Genomic DNA, 27,161 nt, shown 5'->3' on the forward strand with positions numbered 1-27,161 from the left:
GTCTCTTATTGCTTTGGCAATTGTTTGCAGCCCACAAGCTCTGCAGTTTCTTTTGGTCAAGAAAAGGGCGCTTGCTTGAATTTACATGGCCAACTGCCGAATCGTAAGAGCTAGCATTTGAGCTTGAGACTTTTGCTTGACTGAACATTTGAAACATATTGCATCTACACTATACGATAAAGTGAGCAGAAAACGGGCGAAACTTAGACTCGTAGCTTTGAGATTGAGGGGACTAGGCATAGATACGGACCGGCGTCTCTTCGGACTCGCCCGTTGATGCAGGATGATGGAGGAGTATGTTTAAGTATGTTTCAAACGCATAAACAGACAAAGCGGTACGGAAATACTTAGCTATGTGAGCATAGTTTTTTGGCCCATTGTGTGTTTGGACAAACGTGAATCATATAACACCCCGGCACTCACCGGTAGGCGCCGCCCATCAGTTTATTGATCACCAGGCCAATGTCGTGGAGAGTGTAAATGTAGCCCTTGGGTATGTGGGGCCGCACATCGCGCAGAATGTACCTGTAGACGACAAAGAAAGCGGAGCGGACCACAGTCCAAATTTACATAGGCCGAATGGCGAGCATTTGGGGCAGTCTGTGGACCCTAATACTCACCCCAGTGTGTTGGCCGGGCCGTGCTTTGTGTTGTAGAGCTCCTCGAGGCGCGGTATTGTTAAAAATTTCTTCATTGAAACGCCGTTCTCCAAAAGTAATTTGACAAAATCGATTCTATCGTGTTCCAGGGCCTGCATCATGGCTTCATCCAGGGCGCCTGAGGACATGCACACCAAATTAAAATAAGAAGGAAAAAATATTGAAATTTAAACAAATGCTCAGAGGGAGACGGGGACCCACCGTGGGGCCATTCCTGGCCGTAGACAAATATCTCGCTGCGTGCTATGTCCACCCGGTTCCATGTCAGTGCCAAACTCAATTGCTCTGGAGGGCTGAGATGCTGCGACTTGAAGAGGGCCGTTAGAATGGTCTGATCCAGCTCCTGCGCCTCGCCCTCGGGCTTTTCCTGTATGCGAAAGACGGTAATCTGGCAAAGAAATTGAAAAAATATACATAAAAACCGTAAGTATCTCTTAATGTACCCCACTCCACACCGCACATAATACATTTGCCTATGCCTATGTTTGGGACCCATCCCCAGCCGAACAGACCAGTCAAGGACTCGGAACGGGGCGAGGGCTCCTTGCTTATTCAAAAACCAATTAAAATCTTAATAACAGCTGCGGCGGAATTGACGAAATGCCAAAATTTTGGTCTAGGAATACTCCCAAGAGACTGTCTGCCCCGGTTCGCGGTGATTCAAAATTCATTACACGTTCAATTGAATTCTGTAGCCTAATTATCTCAGCGGGGCTACGGCAACGGCCACGGCTACGGCCACGGCCACGGCTACGGCTACGGCTACGAGCATTAATTAAAATTTCAAATCGGCTCGCGAAATGTCTTGAGTGATGGAAATGTTACCCCCACCCGCCAGTCAGTTTAAATCACTTCCAGTGAGCCAAGTTTAGCAAAGATTTTTCGGGTTACGCGATTTTAATTAATATCTCCTTTCTATAAATAGTTCTAGAAAACTTCCCCCGAGACCCGCTGAATCCCCTAAAGCACAACTACCCCATTCGACATTCCTACCAGGGAATGAACATATACTCTACTATATACGAGTATGTACGAACACTGTTAACAGCGAAACATTTTCTCATCTTACCAGGTTCTTGTTGCGCGTGCACTGCAGCAGCTCCTGGTAGAGTTTCTCGGCCTGGTCCAGGCCCACCTCGAAGGTTTTCTGTATGGTTCCAATTAGATAATCCCTCATCGACTCCAGCACAGGCTGCTCCTCTCCGTCCGAGGCATATCTGCATATAAATATTGTTGTAACATTTTCAGGCGCCCAATTATTCCGACTAATTAAACAACAAAATTAAATGTGGCACACAAAAAGGTCCGGACCGCCACAGCATAGGGCGCCCAACCCCCAGCAGCCGAATGGACTGGGTCATAAAGGAGGTGGATAAATTTAAATAATTTTCCAAATGTCGCGTGCTTGACAATGAAAGGCAACCGAGCCGGTGCCAACAACAATGCGAGTATCAGCCGGCAACAGCAACAGCAACAGCACCAGACGCATGCCGACATGTCCTTAATTAAATTAAGAACACAAGCTGCGGTCGGCCTCGCATCAAGCTCCCTGATACGAAGATACGAGTATACGAATATATGCTGTACGTCCTGCAAAGTACCCGAGCGGCAATCCATCCTAAAGCTAAGCACCACCTTCAACTAAAGCCCACGCGCTCGCATTTTACTCACTTGTGGACGAAGGCGAGCAGGTCGGCGGCACGCCCGGATCCATCGCACACCACTACGGGCACCGGCGGCGAGTCCGTCACGTACTCGAGCACCGCACGTATGGTGTTGGTGCCGCCTTCGATCACCAGGCAGACGACGGGCGTACTGGAATGTGTGACTGCAGCGAGAAGGGAAAAATATAGAGAAAGAGGCATGAGCATCTTATGAGTGGCATGCAACACAGGCCCAGAGCTCAACAGGTCTAGGGCCAGACTAAATGAATTATTCGACATAGAACTCCCGTTCACAGACTGAATATCCCCATTCAGAGCTGATTGAAAAAGAAACATATAAACACAGAGGCACAGTGCCTTTTGAAGGGAAGTCGGGAATAAGGTGCATCAATCTGTGAACTGCGGGCAGACAATTGCCTATTGTGCTCTCAGATACATATGTGCGAGTCTTTGTGGGGACCCTCTTTGTGGACTCACATGGATGCAGCTTCAGGTTCGATATGAACTTCTCCAGCTTCCGCCGCAAAATCAATTCAGCCCCGTACTTCGCCTGGGTCCCATTGTCGACTAGCAGGAAGTAGGCGTGCCGATTGTTTAGCACGGCCAATTTCGATCTGAAAAAGAGAGGTTCGTTGCTACGGTTACAATTGCTCCCTTGGCTGGGCGACATCTGCGACCAGGATGCGGCTCGAACTCACCTGGGCGAACTAATGCTGTGGCAAGGCACCTCCCGATTGTGCCCCAGCAGCTCATGATTGCGCTCGACTATGCCCCAGGGGGCAATGCCGATGCTGACCACACGCCCAGTCCGTTGCTGACCCTCCAGGAGCAGGGCGTCGCCCACTTGCTTGGTGACCCCTGCGTGACAGTATGAGGAGACAACAATGGAAACGTTGAGCACTGAGCAATTGAACAAATACGTTGTTCTGACCCTCCAAAAGGAGGAGGTGCGTTGCCGCTTTTTTATATCTTAGTTAGGGGTTTTTAAAATTTAATAAAAACTGGATCCCAAAATCCAGACGACTGCCGAGCGAACCAAAAAATATCTTCCTGTGCGTTCCGACTAAGGAAAACGGTGTAAAAACGTAAACCGGGTCTGGTTATTTGCGGACCGTCTCAGGGCCAGCCCGGACACCCCTTCGGACACTGGGTGTCGCATTATGTCGGCGGCAAGCAGTTGGAAGTGTGCCCTCAATCACTGGCTGCGTGATTTCCGCTTGAGTTTTTATTTATTTAATTTTCGACCGGGGACGCCCTGGGAGGATGGGCCCCTTTCCCGTTTTTTCTTTAAGTTTCCTGCTATCGTCCGTTGTTTGCTTTTGCTCACTTTTCTTCTGGCTGGTGTTTGCCTTGGGTCCCGACGGGGGCTTCAGACGTAAGTAATCGCCGGCCGTAAAAGCTCGGCAGTGTAGTGTCCTTTCGTAAAAGTTCAACTAATGAAACGCATGCTTACCGGTGTTGGTGCCGCCGGTGAATATCCACGCTCCCGTGGTCTTGGCCGCCTTCAGCAGTCCTTTGCGTATCTCCTGTGAATCGGAGAAAGGTAAGGTTGTCGTTGTCAAAGCCCGGCCATTCAATTAGCGTGTGACCCACGCGACGACACACTTCCAGCGTGTTCAAGTGCCAAAGTGCCAGGGTGGCAAAGTGCAAAAGTTTTCGCAGCTCACCTTCTTTAGCTTCGCCTGCAAATCAAAGTTGGCCTTGCCGCCTTGGACGGTGATCAGAAGTTTCGGCAGTTCCAGGTTCCATTCCTTTGTGAACAGCTGCACCAGCAGCTCTGGACGAGTGTCGAAGGACAAACGAACGTACTGATGGCAACGTGGGATGGACGGAGCAAAAGTTATTGGGACCGCACTAAAGGAAATCGCCTCGAAATTGAGCAGAACCCACCTGAGCCTTTGTGGGATGGGCACCGCCTTGGAACTCAATCGTTCCATAGGCGTCCGTGGGCTGTGGTCGGGTGTGCTTCGTCGGCAGCCAGAGGTCCCCCGGCGAGCCGCTCTCGATGCCCTGTATGGTCTGATGCGTGATTTGGGCCTGGCCGCAGCAGCACCTGCAAAAGTGAGGGAAACGACTTGCCATACATTCTCCAGGGCAGTGAATGACGAATGACCCCTACCCTTCCCTCGCCAAATGGGAAACAACAATCATTGTTGCATTCTTGCTTAACAGACATTCGGGGAATCATCCCGTGAACTATGAGGAACATGTAGGGGCCAGTGACATGGCTTTGGAGACTTGTGGGATCTGTTAGGCCACTGAGTAAATATTTGGCAACACCAGCAGTCAAAGTCATGTAAAGTCAGGGCCATAAACCCCCATCGCGAAGCAGTTCAGTTCAGCTATCTACGAAGCTGAAAACTTTCACCAGCCTGTCAGTCAGTTTATGGCGTAGCTATCTCCACTGCAGGGTCTTGCCTCCTACTCTGCCTCTGCCTCTGCCTCTGCGTCTGCCTCTGCGTCTGCGTCTGCCTGTGGATCCGTCTGTCATAATAAACAATAAATGCTAACGGGCCAAAATGAAACTAAGTACACAATCGCGAGAAACTGGGGCAGTAGCTGCTTTTGAGCAGAGAACGCCTTTAGATACTGGCGAAACTGGGTCAACTGGTGCCGTCTTGACTTGGACTTGGACCTGGACTTGGACTTCTTTGCCTCTGGCTCCACGTCCGCTGCACTTTGGCTCGTCTGCTTTCGCGTTCAGATGGGGAAGTAACTGAAACAAGTTGCACTTACCTTGTGTTGTCCTTTGGGCATGGTATGAACTTGATGCACTCGCGCTTCTGAAAATTTGTCTCGATCCAACTGCGCGGCTGATGCTAAATGGCGCGCGCGATAAAGTCAAGAAGAGAACAAGGGTTAAACCGGTTAATTACTACATCACGGGCCCATCAAAAGTGTTAATTGGTTCCATTTGTTACATTTTGATATGCATACACTGAATATACAGCTAGAGGAATAAATGTAAGTAAGAACATAAACTTGGGGAAAGAATGGCCATGTGAAGAGATCGATCTCAGCGCACGAGTTGTAGAGGACTACAGTGGGTGCTCGAGATATGCATTTTGTAAATGTTGAAAGGTTGAAAGAAATTCGCAAAAGCATACCAAAATAAAAAAGTATTTGAAATATTATTGGGGAAACAAAAATCGATTGAAATACGAATGTACAAATCTCGAATTTCACATCTCCCATCGAACACAAACAACATTTATAATTAAACGTTAAATATCTAAACGCAAAGGTCAAATAAACAATTGGTTAATTTACTAAAAACGGATGTGGGAAACAAGAAAAGAAATGCGTTAATACTTTTTGCAATCAAATATATTTACAATGTTTGGTGGGAAGAATGATGTATGTACAATACTGCAAGCATCTGTAAGCTTTTCATTTCTCTGTTTTCATTTTCCATTAATTTAGACCATTTTGGACTTGAATGGAGATTGTCATCCACTTTTGATTGAGCTGCATTCGAACATAAATCGCTCGACGCTGCCCCCGCCAGCAGCACGTTGCCTTCCTGCCAGACCAGACCAGACCAGACCGTTTTCTCTGAAGGGGCACAGCGGCAGGGAGGCAGAACGGCAGAACGGCAGAACGGCATTTAACGCTTATGTAAGGTTACCTGGAAGTCACGTTGCTGTACAGACTTGAGTCCGCCGTATAGAATATACACAATTTATTCGAATACCGAATACCGAGTACCGAATCCCACCTTTTCGAGTCGCTCCTTTGACTGGGAGAGTTTCGAGCAACAGGAAAGCCGCACTCAAACACAGCCGCTAATCTTCGGCCCGGCACCCACAAAGGAGTCACATGTTACTGATTCGGTCCACCGGCTGGATCCGAGCAACAAGTGTAAGCACTTCCTACCTCTTTGGGATGTTCGCTGGCGGCGTGGGCCTTCAGCAGATCTCGCACGTTGAGAATCAGAACTTTGGATAGCGTCGATGAGACCGAGGAGCGCTTACGCATCCGCCTCCGCTTGCGGATTCCACGGGGCGTAGCTACAGGAGTGTCCAGGGGCGTGTTCGTTGCCAAATGGGCCCCAGCCTCGGCGGCAATAAAGGCGGAGGTGGAGACCCGCACAGCGGTGGCTGTGGAAACGGAGCCTGGCGTGTTGCTATACCGACGCACGGTGGAGAAGTCTTTTGAGATGCGACGCAGGTATTTTTGAGGCGCCAGCGGCGAGTCGACAACAACCATATTGGCAGCCGCAATGTTGACTGTATTTCGATACTTGTATTTCCTCTTAACTGTATTATCCACACGACATGCTCCACTGTAAATCCGTTTGGCATTTCCATATGCAACCAAATCAGAATCTGGCGTGCTATCGGCGCGACAGGCCAATCCCAACTGGCATGCATATGATGCTGGGCAGCTGCTCTCTTTTCTGGGGCTTGCAGCTGCAGCTGCGGCTTCGGATATTTACTGAGAGGGGGAACAGGAACGCAATCTCTGCTCCATCGTGCCGGGTGTAAGGTGTAGGTGTGTAGGTGGGACCCAACTGCTCTCCAATTAGATATGACAAGCTCTGGCAGACAAGAGATTTCGTTTGTGTCGTTTCGGCGACACTTTCTGCTCCACAATCCCGACGATGAAAGCTTCGCATCGATTTTCCGGGGGGCTCCCAAAAGTATGAAATGGTTTTCGAGCGGAGCATTTGATTTGCAGGTTGGTTAGTTTGAATTTTCCGACAAGGTGTCATCTTACACTCTGCTTTAAGCAGTGAAGCACCTGATAAGCGGACAATGCAATACACAGTTTGGGACTGTTCTTCACCAGCGCCGGTTCAATTGGGATTAATCAAGACAGACAGACTCGATGACTCGATGACTCGATGACACGATGATGGCCGTGCCCTCGAGTATGCAAATTTCTGTTGGGGTCCTGGCCAAGATTCTGTGTGAAAACAGTTGGCGTAGGATGTGTATGTCTCTTGCCAAATTCGACTGGCCTCATTATTAGCTGAAATCTGGAGTGCATCCAAGACCATTCCATCTCCTCCTCTGTTACGCGATGGCAAAATTTGAATTATTTGTGTAATTATTTGCCTTGGATGTTTTGTTGGCTTCATCCTTAGATTGGGGCGTGCCAAAATAGTTGATGGGCCGGAGCCCCATCGGAAGGCATTAGTTCCGTGAAAAGGCTAGGATGTTTAGTCGGCAGCATCGGTTCCAGCGAGATGTCACGAACGAGTGGAGAATTAAGTTGCTTTTGTTGATCAAATGAGGTTAATTAATTAGTCGCAGAGCCCGCCGGTCCGGGCTCGGCTCGGCTCGGCTCGGCTCGTCGCTGGACAGATTTCGCGTACAATAAAGGTTAGGTGCACTTTGATTAATAGGCAGGAACAAATGCAAACAAACTAAACGTGGAGTACAGAGCTAGCGACAGCGATTGTGGGGGAACGAACAGCGAAAACAAGTAAATGATATACAAACTAAATGTGGATTCAATGTTGATTGCTTACCCTCGGCACAGTTATATTTATCAGACCCCAACAGATTTTTTTCAGTCCCCATGGTATCTTGGTTGTGTTTTAATTATTGTGTTGGTTTTCAGTTTACATTGTTCAATGGTCAGGTCGTGTTGACGTGTCGCAACACGTTGCAGATGGTTTTTGTTGGTGTTGCAATGATGTTGATGTTGATGTTGATTTTGATGTTGATGTTGGTTGTCGGGTGGTGGTCGTTGTAGTCGTTGGATTGACATTGATGTTTCAATAATCGCATACATCATTTAATCATTTGGGCAATTTCGAATGCGAATGCGAATTCGAATTACGAACACCCACGCACACACAAATACGCATACACAGAAACGGTGCATTCAAGTGTTGTCAACGACAAATCGTGTTTGACAGATCGGGTGTTGTTTATGTGTGCGTGTTCGCGTGTGGGGGGTTGTTAGGTTGTGTGGGAGAGGAGTGGAGTGGAGTGTGAAAACACAAAAGAGATTAATTAACAGATCGCAGCACAATAATTCAAATTTGCAATGAAGATGTTTCAAAATCGAACGGAAGGTGAAAGAGGGTTTGGGTATTTCAAGGACCGAAACAGAGCACACATTTTGTGTTGGTGTTTGTGTGGGGTGTTGTGAGACGGTGTGCGAGTGTTAGTCGTTGTGTCAGTGTTGTGAAAAGCAAAGTTGAAAGTAGAAGAGAAATATTATTGTAAAATTAGTCGTAGGATATGAAAAGACTGTTTCGTCTTCTCATTGGGTATTCGGGTCGTATTCTCTAATGACCTGCTGCCAGACCGCTTTGTTTTTTTTTTTTTTAAGAAGAACAGAGCTCGATATTTCTCATCTCAAAACCAATGACCAGTACTTCTCTATGTTTAATAATTCTACCACTACAGTTAAGTACACTATACAAGTTTGGAGCCCCGAACTAGAAATAACAAACAAAAATGCACCCACACGCTTCCGTTGAATGGGAGCCAAAGGACGCCGGCTACAAAAAGTGCCCAGAACACTAATGATATTTTGTTTTTCTGCCGCAAAGCCATTGGGCCCACTAGGAGCCATACAAACCATACCCCTGCACACCCGTACGTACGTATCTCCATCTCCATCTCCATCTGCATCTGCTGGTACGTATGTATATCTTTCCAAAAACTGCTTCATACAGCGACTATTAAACTAAAAGCTTTTTCTTCCTGTGCACCCAAGAGCCAAACAATTTTTGTGTGGGAACAAACACACAGTTCAGGGGATATGGAAGGACAATGTGACACATTTCAATTTAATTAAACAGCCAGCCCACATATTATACGGAACTGGCTAACAGGCACTGGCGCGTGTCAGTGATGGAAACATTTTAATGGTAATAATGCTGAAATAAATATTGGCCTGTATGAAGCTGCCAATTAATTAACTCCTGTTTCACAACTCAGTGGAGTGGGGAATTTCGAATGCCTCGAGGCTACAACACTAAACTTGTAGCCTGGCCACAAAAACTCATCATAATGGCTCGAAAGCTCTAGCCAGCATTTGTTGTTTCCCGGGCAACAGACACAGGATACGACATCCCAGATCCCCAGATACATATGTAGGTGCAAGTGCATCAGTCTCGTCTTCCAGCTCGTGCGTAAAGCCAGGTGGACCACAAAACAGCACGACCAGAGTTCTTCCGGAGCAGTGCCACCGTGGGAAATTAGTAGTGAAATTAGTAGTGCTTCCATGACAGCATTGGGAATGCGGGGCGGCAGTCTCGGAGTGCCTGTTTGCATGGTTGGCTTCCAATATGAGTGCGGAATTGACTTTTGCCGGAGTTTTCACAACATTTGCGTGAAGCCCATACATAAGAGCAACTTGAACTGGAAGAGACCCCGGCTGAAGAGAACGAGGGGAGAGTGGGAGCAAGTCGCTCACGCTTCACAGCACAACGACAGCTGCCGATTAACACAAGGCGACAGTCGTCAGAGCACGTCATAGCACGTCCGATATATGGCCCATACGACATGTATATATGTATATATACATATATTGTATATGTAGGCACAATACGAACACAACACGAATACCGGTTAGATAATGAGCAGTAAATTACTCATTGACTGATCTACTCGTACTTACAAACACCCAGTTTGTCTGGAAGAACATGGCTAGCCGCTCGGCGGAGGGGAATCTGCACAGTTATGGCCGCAAGCTCGGAAGGTACACATGCAACATGCGTATCTACTATGCGCGACTGCGATTGCGACTGCGATTACGATTACGATTACGATTACGGGCTGTGCGATGCGCTTTCGGAGCTGACAGTTCCCGCATGATTCAGTTCGGTGTCGCGTCGAGAACTGCTGGCGGAGTTGTCGCTCCCCCGCCCAGTCGGCGGGTCGAGCTGCGTCAATTAGCGCCAAATATAGCGCCAATACGATCGAATGTGAGTGAGCGCATAGAAAAATGAGCAAAAACGAGTAACAGCGCTGGTGTGAGAGTGCCGACTATCGGATACCAGCGCTATTCAGATGCACTTCTTTGTGGTCTATTTTTTTATTTCTACAAGAACTACTCGATCGTAATGATTTTTTGTGGATATTAAAAACGGTTTCAGTGGAAATGTAACACATCTCAAACCAAAATGATCTGCGTGGGCATCGCGGAGTCCACATTTACCCCAACCGTATATACCCCTCTCCCCAGCGAGTACTGGGCACGCCCATAGCGAGAGCGGTAGCACGGCATGAGCGATAAGAATGTACATATACTAGTAGCAGTGGGGAGAGAGGCGAGAGTTCTCTTCTTTTCGCTGGTCTTCTGTATTAATGTTTAATAACACTCAGCTATGTATGCGTGTGCTCGCGTGGTTCATTGGGAGTACACGATAGTACACAAAATGTACATCAATTGGCCGCAAGTCAAACTCAAACGCAAACTATTTTCAAAGAACCGATTCGTCGGAGAATACCTGACATAAACAGAAAGTTCACTGTACTTTTATATATACCTTGACACAGAGAATTTGTATGATTGCCTCAACAAAGTATAACTCGTTGCTCGCACATGAACAGGGGGTACGAATAGACCTAAGTAAATAGTGGCCATAAGGCGCTGAGATTTTGAGTGGAAATTGCACTGCTGACCTAAATAAATGTGCAACAGGCAGTAGGAGGCATCTATGCATCTATAAGAATGATAAAACACATGATAGGAGTAATAACTCATAAGATATCCGTATACCTTAATAAACATTAAAAACAAATAAAATCAGTGCGCACGGAAACTCGATAGCTCCCCCTGTAAGAATAGCTCGAGTCTTTGTGACACCCTGTCTTACACCCGGTCCAAAAAGGTGTGCAACTCTGGTAGGCTAATATAAGCCAAATCATAGGGCTTACTGAGCTCGAGGCAACAATAGGCCCACTAGTCGAAAACTGTGATCCCTCTTGATGTACGATGTACGTACATACATGTTTAAAAAATAACACAATTATTATTATTTGATTTTATTGCTCAGAAAATAACTATTATGGCTTGAGTTTCAAGCTGATGAACTTGTGTCCTTTATGGAACATACATGTAGATACATTTAACATTTATGCCTTGCCAGCATTTTCTATACGGAGAGACCATGTACTAGTTTTTGCAATTAATTGACGATTAAAAATCCTGTTCCTAGGTCAATTGACATGACAACATGACTACCCCACATGGAGGCAGCATCACATTTTCAAAAACTATTTTGCAACAGAACAATGCGCTCTGTTCTTTGTGATAATTGGTGCGGCAGGCCGCGAAATGTCGAGGAGTTTCGGGAACATTGCTAACAAAAACTGTTTGAAAAATTTACACAAAATACCTCTGTTGTGGGTGTTCACAAAGGCTTCGAATTTACGAATGTTTCATTTATCAAAGTAGCACCAAAAGAACTAGAACTCGCCACGGCAGGTTTCCCTACAACTAAACTATGGAGAGCTGAAGAGTACATAGATGGTAGATAATCACAGAGCAGAGTGCTCAGAGAGTGCTGCATTGTTCCACAACAAAGCAGTTTGGCAGTCAGTCAAATAGCAGAGATATACGTATCAGAGAGAAGAGAGCAGAGAGCAGAGAGCAGAGAAAGATTGTCAGATTGGAAATCAAGCTGTGAGGAAATCAGTGCAAATTATAGAGTTATAGAGTGAGCATCTGGAGAGGACAGAAGTCAGAGTTGAGGCCGATTCGGCTGCGGATGGATTGGTTCGGCCATTGGTTCGATTTGCTTACCGGTTTCGCTTTGGGCTTCTGCTTGGCCAAACGTTTCTGTTTCAACATCGTCCACAGCGGACGCACAGACACGCACACATACACGGGACAGACAGGGAGACGGGGCAGAGGCCCAGCTTGGTGTGGCAGCCGGCCACGGGCCACGGGCAACGGGCAACGGGCAACGGGCGGAGAGCGAGGGCTGCCAGTGGACGCACAGGATCCGCTTCAATCGATTCAACTCCTGTTCGTTACTGACGGCAAGTGCAACACGCGGGCTGCTGGGAGTAAGAAAAATGATTATGAATTATAAATTATTTATTGTCTTCTTGGCTTGGCCTTGTCGTGCCGGCATGCAGAAGGAAATTTGTGCTGGATAGAAGGTGAGCCGGACTCTGGTTTCGGGCGTTGGGTATCAAGTCTCATGCAGTGGGTCGTCGGTCGTCTTATACGTAGAAGGATATACACATACGTGCATTCCATTTCATCCCAATTCAAGTATTACAGCTCGCTTTTGTGCGTCGCAAAGTGCAAACAACAAGTACAAACAAATGGAAACGAAACACACACACAGATACAATTCAACACAGAAAATAAATAAGACACACGAATTCCCATTCACCTGGCACCCAATTATGGGGCACCCACCCCATCCCCATCGGATGCCACCGAACGAAAAGGGTTCTTTTAATGCATGCTAATTGTGTTTACTTAGGAGCGCTGAGGGCCAACAAAGACGCTCAGGCTCAGGACAGAGGACAGAGGACAGAGGACAGAGGACTCAAGCACAAGTACTCACCTTCACGGGTTTCTTTACGGACACTGTGCGGGAATATTGATGGTAGACCTGCACATGGTTCGAGGTGAATTTGCCCAACATCTGTATCAACTGGCCGAGATGCCAGCGACGGTCAGCGGGGATGGCTCTGAAAAACAGTTGAACGAGCTATAATTACTACGACGAGATATTTAGTACGTGTGTATATACGAGTATGTGTGTAATAGAGTAGTAGTTTAGGTAAGTGGTGGGAAAATCATGCGCTGCAACGCCTGCGGCGTAGACCTTGGATGACCTTTCCATTGGGATGGCCGCAGATAGCGTGTGAGCGTGTGTCGTCTCAAGTGACAAGCTCAGCCCGAACGGCTGCGGGTCCCGAGTGCCAGGCTCCTCCATTACAGTAATGCGAGCTGCGCTGCTGGCCGAAAGCAGGAGCCAAAGTGAGAGAAAGTAAGCGCAGCAAACAGGGAAAGTTATGCCAAGAATTCCAGCTAAGCATGAATCAAGTGCCAGGCAGGCAGGGCGCCAGCCGTGAAACAGAACGAGGCCTCGCGAGGATGAAACAAAAAGCAACGGAAGTCTAAGACTGCGGCCTTCTTAATTTGCGGAATTCAAGACATTCGCTTTCACTCGAGATTATGCTCGAGCATTATAATCCGCTAGCAGAGATGGAGTCCGGATGGAGTGGCGGTGGGGCATACGATGTATGTACCACTACTTGAAGTTCAATGGCACATATGTACATGAAGTATTTACTTAGTACGACTATTAAATACAGAAGAACTGGATTGGAAGAAATATATATAGAAATATAGAATGAATCCTTGTACGTTTTCGTTGCTTCCCTTGACCCATTTTACTCATTCAACAGTTTGACGTAGAATATCTGAACTACGATCTGAATGCACGGGGAATGTGCCGCAGTGAGCGTGTAGGAGTATGGACATGTGTACCTCAGACTCAGTCCTTGACGCAAAAAGTACAAGGCAAAATCGATACCTTAATTCGATTTTCAGCCACATGTGATTAGGCTCTCTGCGCCCAGTACTCCCTCCTTGGGGCCCTGCCATTCGCCATTCGCCATTCGCCTTCGTCTTCGTCCGGCTATCCGGGGATCTGGCCCCTCCTCTCCAATGATCAGACTTTTCATTGGACTTTAATAAGCAATTGCCTTGCTATTTGTGTGGTTTGGGCCTGTGTGCTGCCATGGAGCGTCGGCAGTGCCCCAACACTAACACTACCCAACGCGAATTAAAGACCGCAAACTTCGAAAGCCGCACCGCTTGCTGCAACCATCCCGGTTTCCAGCGGTTTTCACCCGTAACTTTCAATGTTCCCCGATGCCAAGAGGCCCTTACCGCCGCTTGACGACTGCTCCTGAGTACGACAATCAGTCTGGCAAGTCCCGGGTCCTTGACGCAAAGGAGCAGAGTGTGAAATGTATACGCCAGCCCGCTTTTGCGTCACTTTTTAAAGAGCATCTCCCACTTTGTCTCAGATGAGGTCGGAGGCGGATGAGGCGGACCCAAGGATGGCAAGCCAGCCGTCTCCTTTGAGCCATGTGTCGACACGTGCACAGTGAGCACTGAGCACTGAGCACTGCTTCTACCTTGACTACAGGTTAGAGATACTTCCTTTTGTTACATGGCACACAGCCTTTTCAGTTAGGGAACGAGTATGAAAGCAATTTGTCAATCTCCTTATAAGACCTTCCCAAGGTCTTTCCAGCACGTGCATCAGAATCATAAATGATGATATCCTGATTAGCTCTCAACAGTCCATAATTGAGGCTAACTTTGCACAGACTTTTGCAGTTTTTGAGTGCACAGATGCTCGTCGCAGAATGGCCCGTAATCATTAGAGCCTTTATCTTGGCCCTGGCGGGACTGGTGTGGACACTGTCCACTGTCCAGCGCTGCGAGTGTTGTCAAGTGTCAAGTGTGCTCGGCTGTCCGGATGAATGAGTTCCTAATTGAGATGAGAGCGACGCAGGCGGTGTCCAGGCCGACCCAACCCAGCCAGGAGCCGGGGGCATGCAGCTGCAGTCTCTCCACAAATACGGCGTTTGTGTCTGCTTCTGCCAAAACCTTGATTATTGGCAAACCGAGCAGCGCACCGGGAGGTGGGGAAAGGATAATGGCAAGGACAAACTACAAAGACTGTTGAGCAGTAGGGCGGACAGGGCCGCGTTTGCCCATACTATTCCCTGATGTTGTCGTTGTTGTCTCTGCAATCATTCAAGCGCCAGACAAATGCCCTGGTGCTTGTTCATGCCAACATTGTCTCCTCCGACTATGACTCTGACTCTGACCCACACATTCCATTGCCACACGACAGAGCCTTTTTCCCATTTCGCTGCGTCCTCGACCTGAGCTCCCACCCAAAAGCAAGCAAACAACCAACGGGAGGCGGCGACCACCCCAATACAACAAATTGAATGGTCTGAGCTGCCTAAACTTTTGATTGGTTCGCCCCCTGCAGATGTCCCTCCTCCCTGCCGGCGGAGGCGACCAGGAATACCCACACGAGTGAAGGGATACGGCTATAATCTCTGTAAACATGCATCTTAATTACGTTCATTCATTACGTTCATGAAGGAAGCAATGCATGGGCGAAAATGGACACGGATGGATACTTTCCACGGACTACTCGTACACATATAATCATATAATAACGGCTATGGAAACCAATTTAACCCGAACAGTGGGTTTCGATTTAGAACTTGGGCATTCAGAGCTAAAAAATATATAAGTATGTGGTTGGTAGGTACGTCAATCCTTGATGAACTGGAGAATGCGATCTTCGATGTACGGTCTGAAATTGTCGACCAGACTGACGGCTATGTTGACCTGTCCCTGGGCTAAGCCGCAGATCGGATTGCTGTCCTTAATCTTCTTCCCTATGGCCAGAGTCCAGTCGATCTCCTGTGGGTGGGCCTCGCCCTTGACAAAGCGGTCGAACAACTCGGGCAGCCAGATGGCTCCGTCACGGCAATAGGTGCACTGCTTGCACGTGTGCTTCTCGTAGAACTGGATGGAGCGGAGCATGACCTGGAGGGGGTCGCTCTGCTTGTTTACGACGATCAGAGCGCCAGAGCCGAGACTGCTGCCGGCCGCCTCCAGGCACTCGAAGTCCATCAGCACCTCCCCGGCAACCTGCTTGTTGATCAGAGGGGTGGAGAGGCCGCCGGGGAAGATGGCCAGGAGATTGTCCCAGCCGCCGCGCACTCCTCCCGCGTGCTTTTCGATGAGATCGCGCATCGGCATCGACATCTCCTCCTCGACGGTGCAGGGACTGTTCACCTGTCCGCTTATGTTGAAGAGCTTGGTGCCCGAGTTGTAGGAGCGCCCCAGGTCGGCCCACCACGAGGCTCCTCGGCGCAGGATTGTGGGCAGCACTGCAATGGACTCCGCATTGATCACCACGCAGGGATGCGAGAAGTATCCCTGCTCGGTGAGAAAGGGCGGTCGCCTGCGCGGCCTCCCGATCTTGCCCATCAGGCACTTAACCAGCGCCGTCTCCTCGCCGCAGAGGTAGCGATCCCCTCGCTGGACCAGGATGTCGAACTTGATGCCCGTGTTGCAGGCGCTGGGGCCGAGCAGTCCGTAGCGGTACGCCTCGGCCAGGGCGAACTGCAGATTGCACGCCTCATTGTAGAAGCGGTTCCTCACGTAGATGATGGCCCGATTACAGCCCATAGCAAAGCCGGCCAGCAGGCAGCCCTCAATTATCTTGTGCGGCTCATGGCGAATGATCTCGCGGTCCTTGCACGTCCCCGGCTCGCCCTCGGCGCAGTTCATGACGAGGACCTTGTCCTCCTTGGACTCGGCAGAGCGAAGGAAGTTCCACTTGTTCCCGCAGAAGAAGCCGCCGCCTCCTCGTCCGCGAAGCCCGCTCTGGCACACCTGCTCCATTATCCAGTCGGACCCCTTCTCCAGCAGCACAGCGGTGTGGTACCAGTCCCCTCGTTTGCAGGCGCCTTTGAGGCGCCAATCGTGGCGTCCGTAGAGGTTCTGAAAGACGCGGTCGCAATCGTGCAGCGGCCCGAAGGTCGTCTTCTCATTCGTCAGGCATGACTTTGGAGGAACATTCTTGCCTGCAACAAATGACCGTCTCCATTGCGTCAGCCCGGGCAGTCGATTTAGCTCTATAATCTTCCGAAACATATTTATATACGAAACACGAAAAGTCATTCCTGATTGATAGGTAAAACGAACGGGGGCTAAGACTACGACACATACACCTACTAGATTTGTGTGATGAAACATTTCCGATTTATTTAAATTAAATCGAAACTTAAAGGCCTGCCATAAGCCGTAAATTCAACCGAATTTCTGTTGAGAGCGAGTACCCCCGAACATAGCAATCCATTGGAAATACTTGTCTATGTCGAGGAGAGGAGTTGGTCTAGGCTCCGAGCAGCAAAGAAAATGATGCCATAACGACAGCAGAAGCCACAGCACCCGTGAATTTCCGGGTACCTACCGAGCACACATCTACCCGGACCCACGCCGTAGGTTTCCGACAAATAATGCGAGGATGGGACAGGCAGGCAGGCAGGCAGGCCCCTTTTCAATTTATGCAACCATTCGACAGAAATTTGAGTTTAATGGAAGGCAACAAAAGGTGGATGAGCCGCATACGGAAATGTGTCCTCCACAAACATATGTAAGTACTCCCGTCCCCAGAGGGGATCAATTAGCACAAGATGTTGCGCACACACGGCACTGGATTTGGTCCAACTTCCTTTCCCTTCGATTGCCCCCTATGACTGTGGAGCAGACTGTGGAGATTTCTGCACAACTTGCGGCTAATTGCAGCAAACAACAAGAGTTCGCGCCGAGTAAAAGGGGGGCTTTGCAACCAAAAAGGTGATTTCTGCAGAGCGCTGCCAACATCTGGTGCAAATCGTGATCGTATAGGAAAAACGCTCTTGGACTGAAAGTATGTTCGTGGTCCCCACAGTTCTGTCATCTGTTCATTCCCGTCATCTTGCCTGTGCAGCTCGGAGGACTGCCCCTGGACCTCCCTACGGACGTGCTGTTTATTTAACGTTTTATGAGCTTTTGAGGTTATTATTGCTTCCGCTTCTGCCGCCTTCTGCTCCTTGCAGTCACGTTCCTTTCACACCTTCGACAATGCAGCGCGGATCAAATATCGCTGCATACTTTCACGCGCGACCAATGCAAACATCCATCAAGCCCCCAGAGATAGCCCTAATGGTGCGCGTTTCCATTTCCAGTCCACAAATTGAACAGATTGAATCGCGCCTTTGGTATGTGCTTTGTTTAGCCCCCTTTTTGTGCTCCACATGATATTGTGTGCACTTTAGGGGATGCGGAGGAGGGCTTTTCCAGATACTAGAAGTCCAGGTATTGTATATTAAATCCGACCACAAACAAAATCCGACCTCTGCCCCTGCCAATAATCTACTAATGTCTGTATACGTCCGTGCTAGTATCCGTACTTTCCTAATGGATCGGATAATAATCTAAAACTATGAGTCTCTTCCAGTGGTGGCATAATTTCTGTCCCAAAGGGGCATTGCTTACATTTGTCACTCTTGGAGAGGGATATTCAATGATCAAATATCTGTATTGGCAGAGGACTTGGGGTTCATTCAAGGGTATCTGTGATACCTGTACACTGTACTATCGTTCATCATTGCATGTAATCTTTATTATTTCCGCACAGATGTCGACAATCCATTTTCCCAGCAAACGCTAAGAGCCTGTCAACGTTGTCAACGTGCGATGAGATGCCACTTGCATTTACCACACCTTTGGGTGTACCGCATGCGTCTAAGGAGTCGATACGAGCACACTAAATAGCCATCAATAGACGCCCCAAGGACGCTTTATCGCATCCGTCCCTGCCATCCCTGCCATCCCTGCCATCCCTGCCATGGCTGCTGTTAAATAAGCTAATTTACATCGACACATGGAGCTCCTCCTGGTGGCAATTTGTAACTGTCGCCGACAAGCCAACAACTTCCCAGCCGCGAGTGGCAAACAAGCTGTCGCCACTGCCACCATCGCGCCGTTGCAAGTTCACAGCTCCGCGTTAACAGCCTGCAGCGCGAGCTGAGGCGAAGAAATGTCTTGGGGAGCACCATAAACCCCCATCACCCCCAATCTGACCACAGACGACTGCGGTTCGCCCTCAATCATTCCTGCAGCTGACTTTGATTGTCTGCTGGAGCACAGGGGTCCCCCGGCTATTTCCTAATTCATTATCCAGGGCGAATATTGGATCTGAATGCACGGTTTTCAAATGCCGGCTGCAGGCGACGGAGCGTCGCGTTAAAGCTGTGGCAACAACAGGTTACAATTATGAGTGCCACAAAAAAAACCGAAAGTATTTTCAACATGCAAACACGCCGTAAGCACTCGGCCGAGCCTGGCAGGCCCCGACCGGACGGGACCGGACCGGACCGGACCGGACCGGACCGGACCGGACCGGACCGGACCGGACCATGGTCATTTGCATGACACAGGGCCAGCAGAGAACTGGCGGCATTAAGGCAAGTTAATCACGTGCCAGGAAAAGTCACGAAGCTGGGGCTGAATGACCTACAGTGCTGTAGTGTGTTGTAGTGTGTTGTAGTGGGTGTGGGTCTGGGCCTGGATATGCTATGTGAGAATCAGGGCAGTAAGTGCAGGTAAATGTGCAATAATTCACACAAAAAAACACCAATGAACACCAGTACGACCCACATATACACACAGACAGGCAGAAACAAGCTAACTCCAAACTGAAGTTCCACAAGTTTTGGGGGTCGGAAAAAACAGCTTGGGGAACAACAAGTGAAACAAAAACAAACCAAGGGACAATGTAAAAGCAGACTAACACCCTTTTGTTCCCCCGATGATTGCACACCTTTTAAGGTCGGCCATTTATGCACTTTTTATACGAGTACCGTGCCTGATAGACGATAGTTTATAGTCTATTTTTTCACGAGGAACCATTCAAAAGCTTTCCCCTTCTCCGATCCAGGCCCAGAGTGCAATTTTTTGTTCGCGCTGGAGAGGATTTTCACCAGTTCCGTGAACACTGTGATGTTTGGTCAGAGACGTGGGCGTAATTTAAAGCGATAAGCTCGTACAAACTGCAAACGGATTTTCATATTTGCAGAATGGCTCATAATAGGCAAAGGGAATCGACCCGAATCGACGAGCTGATCCCAAAGCCCAGGTCCCCAATATGCCTTGAATAACCAGGGCGGCCGGGGGTGTATGTGAATGCCGTTCACAGGATTTGCATTTAACAGGGTCCGAGCGAAGGCCACCTTTGCCCCGTGCCCCAATACTCGTGCCAATACTCGTGCCAATATGTACATATATCCGTATGCAAGTATTCGCCCCACTCGACTCCAGGCACCCAATACGTTTTCCGTTCCGTTGACAAAGACTGGCCAACGAAGGAACAAACACAGAGACAGGGACAGAGACGGGGACAGGGACTGGGACGGGGACAGGGAGAGTGTAGAAACCTATTGAAAAATATGTTTGTGTTTCATTAAAAATTTAAGACCCTCCTGCAAGAAGTAAACGAATATACCAGCTCCATGTTTATGGCATGCGACAACATTATTTTTTCTGCCTTAAATATGCTTCTGCTGATAAAGTCATGAAAAACACCCAAACCAAAACTGACTCGCGTTTTAGAGCCCCACGCTGACCATTATAAGGTTGTGTTTTCGAATAGCAAAAGTCGGTAGATATTTATCTTCAGCTGGCCACAGCAATTTCCAAATTCAGTGCTCGCTTCCGTGCTAGCATTATTCATTAGACATTCGTAAATAGAGAAATACTCGTCCGGATCGGACTACTCGGCTAGGAGTAGGGAACAAGGACCGTAATCATTGTAGGTAATATTTTAAGGATATTGGGATACACAATAATTATTGTAAACCAACCTCAAAAAGAAAAAATTGTAATAGTACAGATTTATGGTAGCCCTATGAATCGGAATTTTCGGACCTGTTTAATGCATTCATTTTCTTGACAGCTTGTGCAAAAACACATCCAATATTATGGTGTCACTGACATCCGATAATTTTATTCATCAGTGTTAATGTGGCTTGCATTAACGATGACATCAATATTTGTGTGGTGCTCAGCCGGCCATTCAGGATATCAAAAAAGAATCAATCTGTGGTTTATATGGTGCGCAGTGGCGTTTTCTTTATAAGCCGCACGTGCTGCAGCCTTATCTTTTAGATAGTATTTTATCACGACAGAGCATTCTCTGTGTTTGATTTGACTTCAGGCTATGCTCTTTGCTGAAGATAAAGGGGTTCATGCAGCGAAATTTGGTTTTCCAATCCAGTCAAGGTATTGGATCAACGACTGAACTTTCGCTCCTGATTTCATGGACTTAAGAACGGGATAAGGAAATTTGTGGAAACTTCTTGGGCCGTTATCCGAAGAGCATAGGTAAGACTAAGCTGAAAGCTAAAATCTAAAATGTCATCGTCATCTCATTCAACTTTGCAAAATCAGGAATTTGCTTATTGAGGAGTATTGTATTCCAGGAGTATTGTATTCAAACGTCTGCGTTGATGTACTCAAGTGCCCAAGTCGCACACTTACTTTCCTTCAATTTGCTGAATCTGCTGAAGCAAGAATTGCTGCCAAAAAACGTTTGACTTGTCGGTCTGGTTTTCATTCAAAAGAGCTAGTAAAAGTAGTGGGAACAGACTCACGAACACAGATTGGGTATTCGGGAGAGCTCTTATGTGAGATAAATCATCGCCATATAATGATCCAACGGCAGAGATCTCATGCCCCGTGACGCAGTTCGGTTGCTGTAGAGTGGGTGCTTATTTTTCAGTGTTTTTATCTTAGTAAGGAAACTTTTCTTTAGTCCGAGCGGGAACCTTGAATTTTGTGTTTGCCTTGTCGCCGTCACTGACGTACCGCTCCATGGCTCCCCTCCTAAGTCTGTATCTGTATCTATCTGTGGGTGATGCTGTCTCTGTCTGTGTTTTATGGCTACTTGTTGACTTTGGTCTTTCCGTTGCTATCGTTGTCGGATTCTCAAGTTTATCAACTTGCATAGCAATGGAGAGATGGAGCGATGGAGCAATGGAGCAATTGAGCCATGGAACGATATGAATATGCGAAAGTGAGTGGGGGGCAGGGCACTTGGCCGCCTCTGCATTTCCCCATAGCTTCGTTGACAAACCTGCAGCTTTCCAGTGTTTTCGATATTACTCGTATATCGGCGACGGGCGTTATGTTCGCCTGCTCGTACCTATCTGGGGTTTATGGCGGCGACTCGTGAGCCGCAAATGTTTGCTCTACGAGTACGTGTCATTCCGGCAGCGTGGGCGAGTGGCGGGCTGAGGCTTTACTGGCATTCGCCTTCGCTTCTCCTCTTCTAGTCTAATGCATTAAGTCGATTTCTCGCTTCAGTGGACTTGGTTGCTGCCACAAGCAGCCTTAAGACCTCGGGTCCTCACACGGGCCTCCCGCCCGTCGCTTTGGCTCAGATTTGGCTTGGCTTTTACACGCTCAATGGAATACTTTCACTTTTCGAGACACTTTCGCTACATTCGCTCTGAAACTCAATCGAATGTTAGAAAAAATTGCCGGATTTATTCTCGTAAATGTAGGGAATAGATTCCCGTCCCCGTCCCCGTTCCCGTGCCTATCCATGGAATGGGTTAGTGGTTCGCTGGTGCGTGGGAAGAACTGAACAATCGGTAATCAGGATTCAATTAACCGTTTTAAAGAAATTCAATCAAGCTGACTCCGCTGCTGACCCTTTCCGTTCCCCGAGGGTTAATTAACTTTTGCAACAGTGAAAAGCCAGTTGTAATGCCAGATCCCTCAGTCGCTCAGTCGCTCAGCCGCTCAGCCGTTCAGCCGTTCAGCGAGCTACCAGCAAAAGCTTTCTTATTATTATTATTATTATTATTATTTTATCAGTGTTGTTCTGCCGCCGAGTTCTTCGTGGAGCAATTAAGAGACTACAAACAGGACACTTCGTGCGGTTAAGGCTGTTGCGTTGAAAGAGTTTTTCGTTTTTGTTGCGTGACGTGGGCAAAAAACGGCAGACACATTGTCCGCACACATACGAATACCTCCGTCCCTCCGTTGGGCTAGTTCACAAGTTGCACGCACATTATATTATTTCTAATTTATATACGAGTAAGATATTCAAATATGCGAGACCTTGAAAGCAGTTGTCTGGAAAGTTGGGGCGCCTTAAAGCAGGCTACATTAAATCACATGCATACATACATATGTATGTACATTCGTACATGCATACATACGTCTGGTGAATGAATAATGTGGGGCCGTCAATCAGACGTCCGCCCTCTCCTCCTCTCTTCATAGGCCATAGGTCTGGCCCTGATTACTGCTAATTACCGCTGTTTCAATACGAAAAGCTCTTTATCCCTTGAAGCCACAACGCATTTGCGAGCTTGCTAACAAACTTCATGCCGTTTTGTTAATTTTTGTTCATTTTCGGCCCTGCGCATCCCCCAGACACAGGGCCATGAACGTCGCCTGAAGCAGGAGCAGCAATTTATGCCAAAAGTTCTGGCAAATTGCTCATTTCAAGCACCGTTTGGTATGCAACACTTTCGTGATATTAGAAATTCCACCAGGGAGAGAGATTTATGCTAAATACACACCGACCGACACACACTCCCACACTGGGGCGGAGACTTTTCCGTGCCTATCTCGGAGGGACTTACCTTGGGAAAGCACTCCAAGAAGTCAATTAACAGATCCAGGCAAAACAAGTTGCAGACACACCTGCTTTTGAATGGACGAATTCGCTGATGCGGCTGTTCTTGCAGGCACTAATCGTGTTTTAAGGCCTGTTTGAATATGTCTATACATATGTCGAATATGTGCTTATTGGATCGGTTCAGGCACAATTAAGTGTGTTTTTCAAGTCCAAACATTTTGTATTGCTCATTGCGTTATTGTTGTTTATAATTGTTGTAATTGCTTTAATTGCTGTTCGCCGATCGCTGGTCTTTCGGATCCGAGGTAAGCTGCGCGCGGGATGGGTAAACAATCTAAAGAAATTCCGGAAAATATAGCTTGTTGAGCAATTCTGCGTTTCAATTCATTTAATATCTGTGTGTGTATTTATTTGTCTTCGTTTTATTGCAATTTATTTTATATGCACATTTAGTGTTTCTCTCCAGCACAGAGAAACATTCGAATTCAAGTGTACTCTAGAGCAGGAACGGGGGATATTTGAGCGAATGGGCGCACGGCAGGAGGAGGAGGTGCCCCTGCCAGTGCCGACACTGGCAATGACCCGGAAGTTTTCGGCATCTCATTTATCTCGTTTTTCGTTTTGCTCTTCGGTGCGGGTGGGATGGGATGTGGGGTGGGGTGGGGTGGGTATCTTGTACCGTTCTTTGGGTTTATTTTATAACAATAAACAAAACGAATTTTCGCCATGGCTCTTCTCGATCTGGTATTCATTTGTTTGGTTTACGATTTTAAAGATTTACGGTTGCAAACTAAGGGTAGGAGTAAATGTTTCTCCCAGAAAAAGCACTTGCATCAGACACTCAGTCAATTAAAATGTTATTCAAGATACTTGCACTTCGGTTATTCTGATTAATTGATTCATTCTGACAGTTCTCAGAGGAAAGAGAGAAGAGAGAAGAGAATGCACTGCAAGTTTCAACAAAAGATAATGAAGCGGGATCACCCCGAACGAAGGGAGGCTGCGTGAGTACACGAGTATGTACATATATGGCGATCGAGCGAGATAAACAAATCGAGACAGAGAAACAGAGGGAGAGAGAGAGAGAGAGAGACAGATAGGCCGCGGAAATATACACGTCCAATGCAAACCAAACAAATCACAGAAATAAACCATAAAGGGAAAAATATATATTGATTCTATCTATTGCGCCCTCCACTACACGAGTCCCCGCGACTGCTACGGGCTTCTCCAGTTCCTATCGAGATGCGAGTCCTATGGCGCCCGCGGGCGATCACATGGTAGCATGGAGAAATTGAGCAATGGGTGGGTTTTGTTGCTCGCAATTTGCGTAATTTCCGCCGACCGTCACTCTTTATTGTCTAGGACACACACACACGCGTCGCACTTTACTGGCCGGCCACAGGGCACCGTAGAGTTTTCGAACGCGGAGATCAATTGCTAGAAAGACGTCGGCACTTTTATACGTTTATTGGGAATACTTTTTGGCCCCCAGGCTTTCGTTTACGAACCGAACACGTTGGAGCACCAACAACAATTATGAGAGCCAGAGACCCGCTAGTCCACAGGCACACAACACACACACACACACACTGAACAGCTGTTCGTGTTGATCGCAGCAGCGCTGCCAGACCATCGCACTATTTCACACTTTGCTAATGAGCGGCAAAACCATAAAAGCCAGCTATGATGCCATGAAATGAAGTTCGCTCCTGGGTGTTTCAGGAACAGGCAGCGTTAAATATTTATCTGCAGTTTGGCTAACTGGAACGCACTGCTGACCTTCGTGCGGCCCACACTTCCCGCCGCTCTCGCGTAATTAGGGTATGTACAACTTTAAAACACGCACACTGAGTGAATTATTTTTATGGCGCTCCGTTTGCGGCCGTAGATGTCAGGATAGCGAAAGAAAAGGACTTGACACAGTACACCGTGCTGCTGGCCGAATAGAACTCAGGGAGCGGACTCGTACAAGTCCCTTATATACCAGCCAGGACCAGGACGCACGAGAGGAGAGCCAAGGCCCAGGGCGCAGGCGCAAAGCGGAAACGGTGTCAACTCACTGCTGGCCTACTGTTGTGGTGTCCTAGTCAAATAAACGAAGAGAGAGGATACATGCAACAGCGTATCCATGGAGATGCATAGGTTGGAAAGAGCGAAACGAGTCTAAGTTTGAAAGTTGTCTCTTTGCTCTCAACCATCAGCTGTTGATTGCAATTGAACAGAAAAACACCTACTTTGTTTTTAAGTACCACTATTAAAATGTCATTACATTTTGAAACATGTTAAATGCAAAACCTTTCATTTAAAATATTTTATTGCTTCTGAATCAGCTGTTAGTCAGCTGCATTAGTCAGTGCTGCAAAACACCGCTGTCTTTCAAACGCAGATAAAGATATTTTCAGCCGCGAATTCGTCTCACAGGTAGAGTTAGAGTTCAGCATTGTAGTTATTATGCATTTTGACTTAATTTAATTCATTGCGAAGGCGTCGATTACGCTTCCAGTCTCGCACTTTTTCACGCTGCATATCTTGACGAGTGCGTCGCTGCTGAGGCACTGGACCCCTTCTCCTTGTTGCATTCGTGTCGAATGCTTTAAAATGTGTAACCCGTGCGGGTGGTTGCTCGATCCCGAGGCCGGTTCGTTGTTTTCTTAGCACTGTCTTCACCGGATATAAGCGTCCACTTTGGTTAGGTCCCAGCCCGTGCTCTCGGTCCCAGCCTTGCTTGACCATTAGCTGCAGGCCACGATTTTTGGAAGATATGTTGAACTTTTCTAGCTTGTGGGGAGGAAAAGCTTTCATATTGAACTGGTGCACGGTGGAGGTTTGATGAACATTCCACGGTGTCTCCTTGTAGTTTCTTTTGCAGATACGACAATGGAAGGGCGTTGTCGGGTCGTCGGCTATTTCTTCCGGTATATCAGCTTTCTCTGAATTGGGTGCAGTTTCTAGAATTTGTACTACTTCCCTATGACCTTTCAGCATGGCCAGTGTGAGAGCCGTGTTACCAGATTTGTCTCGGACATCTGCGTGCGCCCCATTATGTAGAAGCCATGCTACCGCATCCTTGGCACCCTCACATGCAGCCATCATAAGTGCCGTCCAACCATAGACGTCGCAGGCGTTCAGCTCCATGGCCTTGTCTGTGATGAGCATTTGAGACATCTCCTCCACCTTGTTGCTGATGGCGTAGCGGAAGAACTTGCTCTTGTCGAACGGCAGCAGTGGATCCCTCCCGGATCCATTTGACTTCTTATGTGTGTGTGTGGGAATGGCTCTACTAGTAGCTGGTGTGTCCAAAACTTCCTCATAGAACTTCTGTGCATCAGCTCCGTCCAGACCGTTTATTTTGTGCTTGGTGCCTTTTATCGGTTGCTGGGCGCATTCTATCTGGCCAGCTCGGACGAAACGTTTCAGTTGTAGCGGCAAAGTGGTTAGTGCCAACCAGTTTGGATGCAATTCGTCTCCAGCTGAATTCATTTGCTTTGCAACAAAAATCAACGTAGTAAACAATATTATATACAAGTGCTGTAAAACACACAAAAACTAGTGCTGCACCTCTTGTATCGAATCAAATAGTAGTGCCACAAGGTAACATATGTGCTGTCTGATTTTGTGTTTGCAAGACAATTAAAAATAAAAACACTTGTTCCCCAG

The 27,161-nt window shown here is 47.7% G+C and overlaps 3 protein-coding genes and 1 long non-coding RNA gene across 26 annotated transcripts in view; 1 reads left to right on the forward strand and 3 right to left on the reverse strand.

Moving 5' to 3' along the window:
* Window positions 1-25,098, reverse strand: part of LOC108158472 (transient receptor potential cation channel trpm) — a 40,030-nt gene extending 14,932 nt beyond the window's left edge. For 3 of the 23 annotated variants that reach the window (XM_017290768.2, XM_033390796.1, XM_033390794.1), the window contains exons 1-13: window positions 12,816-12,901; window positions 12,038-12,297; window positions 5,060-5,142; window positions 4,214-4,376; window positions 3,991-4,131; window positions 3,777-3,849; window positions 3,022-3,181; window positions 2,801-2,937; window positions 2,331-2,487; window positions 1,729-1,876; window positions 861-1,047; window positions 621-777; window positions 424-525 (exon numbers count right to left, since the gene is read on the reverse strand). In XM_017290768.2, coding sequence (XP_017146257.1) covers window positions 424-525; window positions 621-777; window positions 861-1,047; window positions 1,729-1,876; window positions 2,331-2,487; window positions 2,801-2,937; window positions 3,022-3,181; window positions 3,777-3,849; window positions 3,991-4,131; window positions 4,214-4,376; window positions 5,060-5,142; window positions 12,038-12,085 — 1,556 coding nt within the window. In that variant the 5' untranslated portion in view covers window positions 12,086-12,297; window positions 12,816-12,901. Of the gene's footprint in view, window positions 1-423; window positions 526-620; window positions 778-860; window positions 1,048-1,728; window positions 1,877-2,330; window positions 2,488-2,800; window positions 2,938-3,021; window positions 3,182-3,776; window positions 3,850-3,990; window positions 4,132-4,213; window positions 4,377-5,059; window positions 5,143-6,199; window positions 7,775-7,799; window positions 7,857-9,907; window positions 10,315-12,037; window positions 12,298-12,815; window positions 12,943-23,505; window positions 23,836-25,012 lie in introns of those variants that run through there. The other 20 variants (XM_033390787.1, XM_033390786.1, XM_033390788.1 and 17 more) reach the window with 15 other exon arrangements.
* Window positions 15,427-17,003, reverse strand: LOC108158476 (NADH dehydrogenase [ubiquinone] flavoprotein 1, mitochondrial). The gene has a single exon (XM_017290781.2). It carries the CDS (start codon window positions 16,985-16,987, stop codon window positions 15,566-15,568), a length of 1,422 nt encoding a protein of 473 aa, XP_017146270.2. The 5' UTR covers window positions 16,988-17,003; the 3' UTR covers window positions 15,427-15,565.
* Window positions 25,099-25,167: 69 nt separating the features above from the next.
* On the forward strand, window positions 25,168-25,791 carry LOC117187885. Its single transcript, XR_004472387.1, has 2 exons — window positions 25,168-25,325; window positions 25,393-25,791. It is a non-coding gene; the product is annotated as an uncharacterized LOC117187885 (long non-coding RNA).
* Window positions 25,792-25,800: 9 nt separating this feature from the next.
* On the reverse strand, window positions 25,801-27,043 carry LOC108158477 (G patch domain and ankyrin repeat-containing protein 1 homolog). Its single transcript, XM_017290782.2, has one exon. It carries the CDS (start codon window positions 26,982-26,984, stop codon window positions 25,968-25,970), a length of 1,017 nt encoding a protein of 338 aa, XP_017146271.1. The 5' UTR covers window positions 26,985-27,043; the 3' UTR covers window positions 25,801-25,967.
* Window positions 27,044-27,161: the final 118 nt, after the last annotated feature.

This window comes from Drosophila miranda, chromosome 3 (genome assembly GCF_003369915.1).
Source record: "Drosophila miranda strain MSH22 chromosome 3, D.miranda_PacBio2.1, whole genome shotgun sequence".
Lineage (NCBI taxonomy): Eukaryota > Metazoa > Arthropoda > Insecta > Diptera > Drosophilidae > Drosophila > Drosophila miranda.

Coding starts and splice junctions, on each gene's coding strand:
- LOC108158476 (XM_017290781.2), bottom strand. CDS start 16,987: ATGACTTTTCGTGTTTCGTATATAAATATGTTTCGGAAGATTATAGAG.
- LOC108158477 (XM_017290782.2), bottom strand. CDS start 26,984: ATGAATTCAGCTGGAGACGAATTGCATCCAAACTGGTTGGCACTAACC.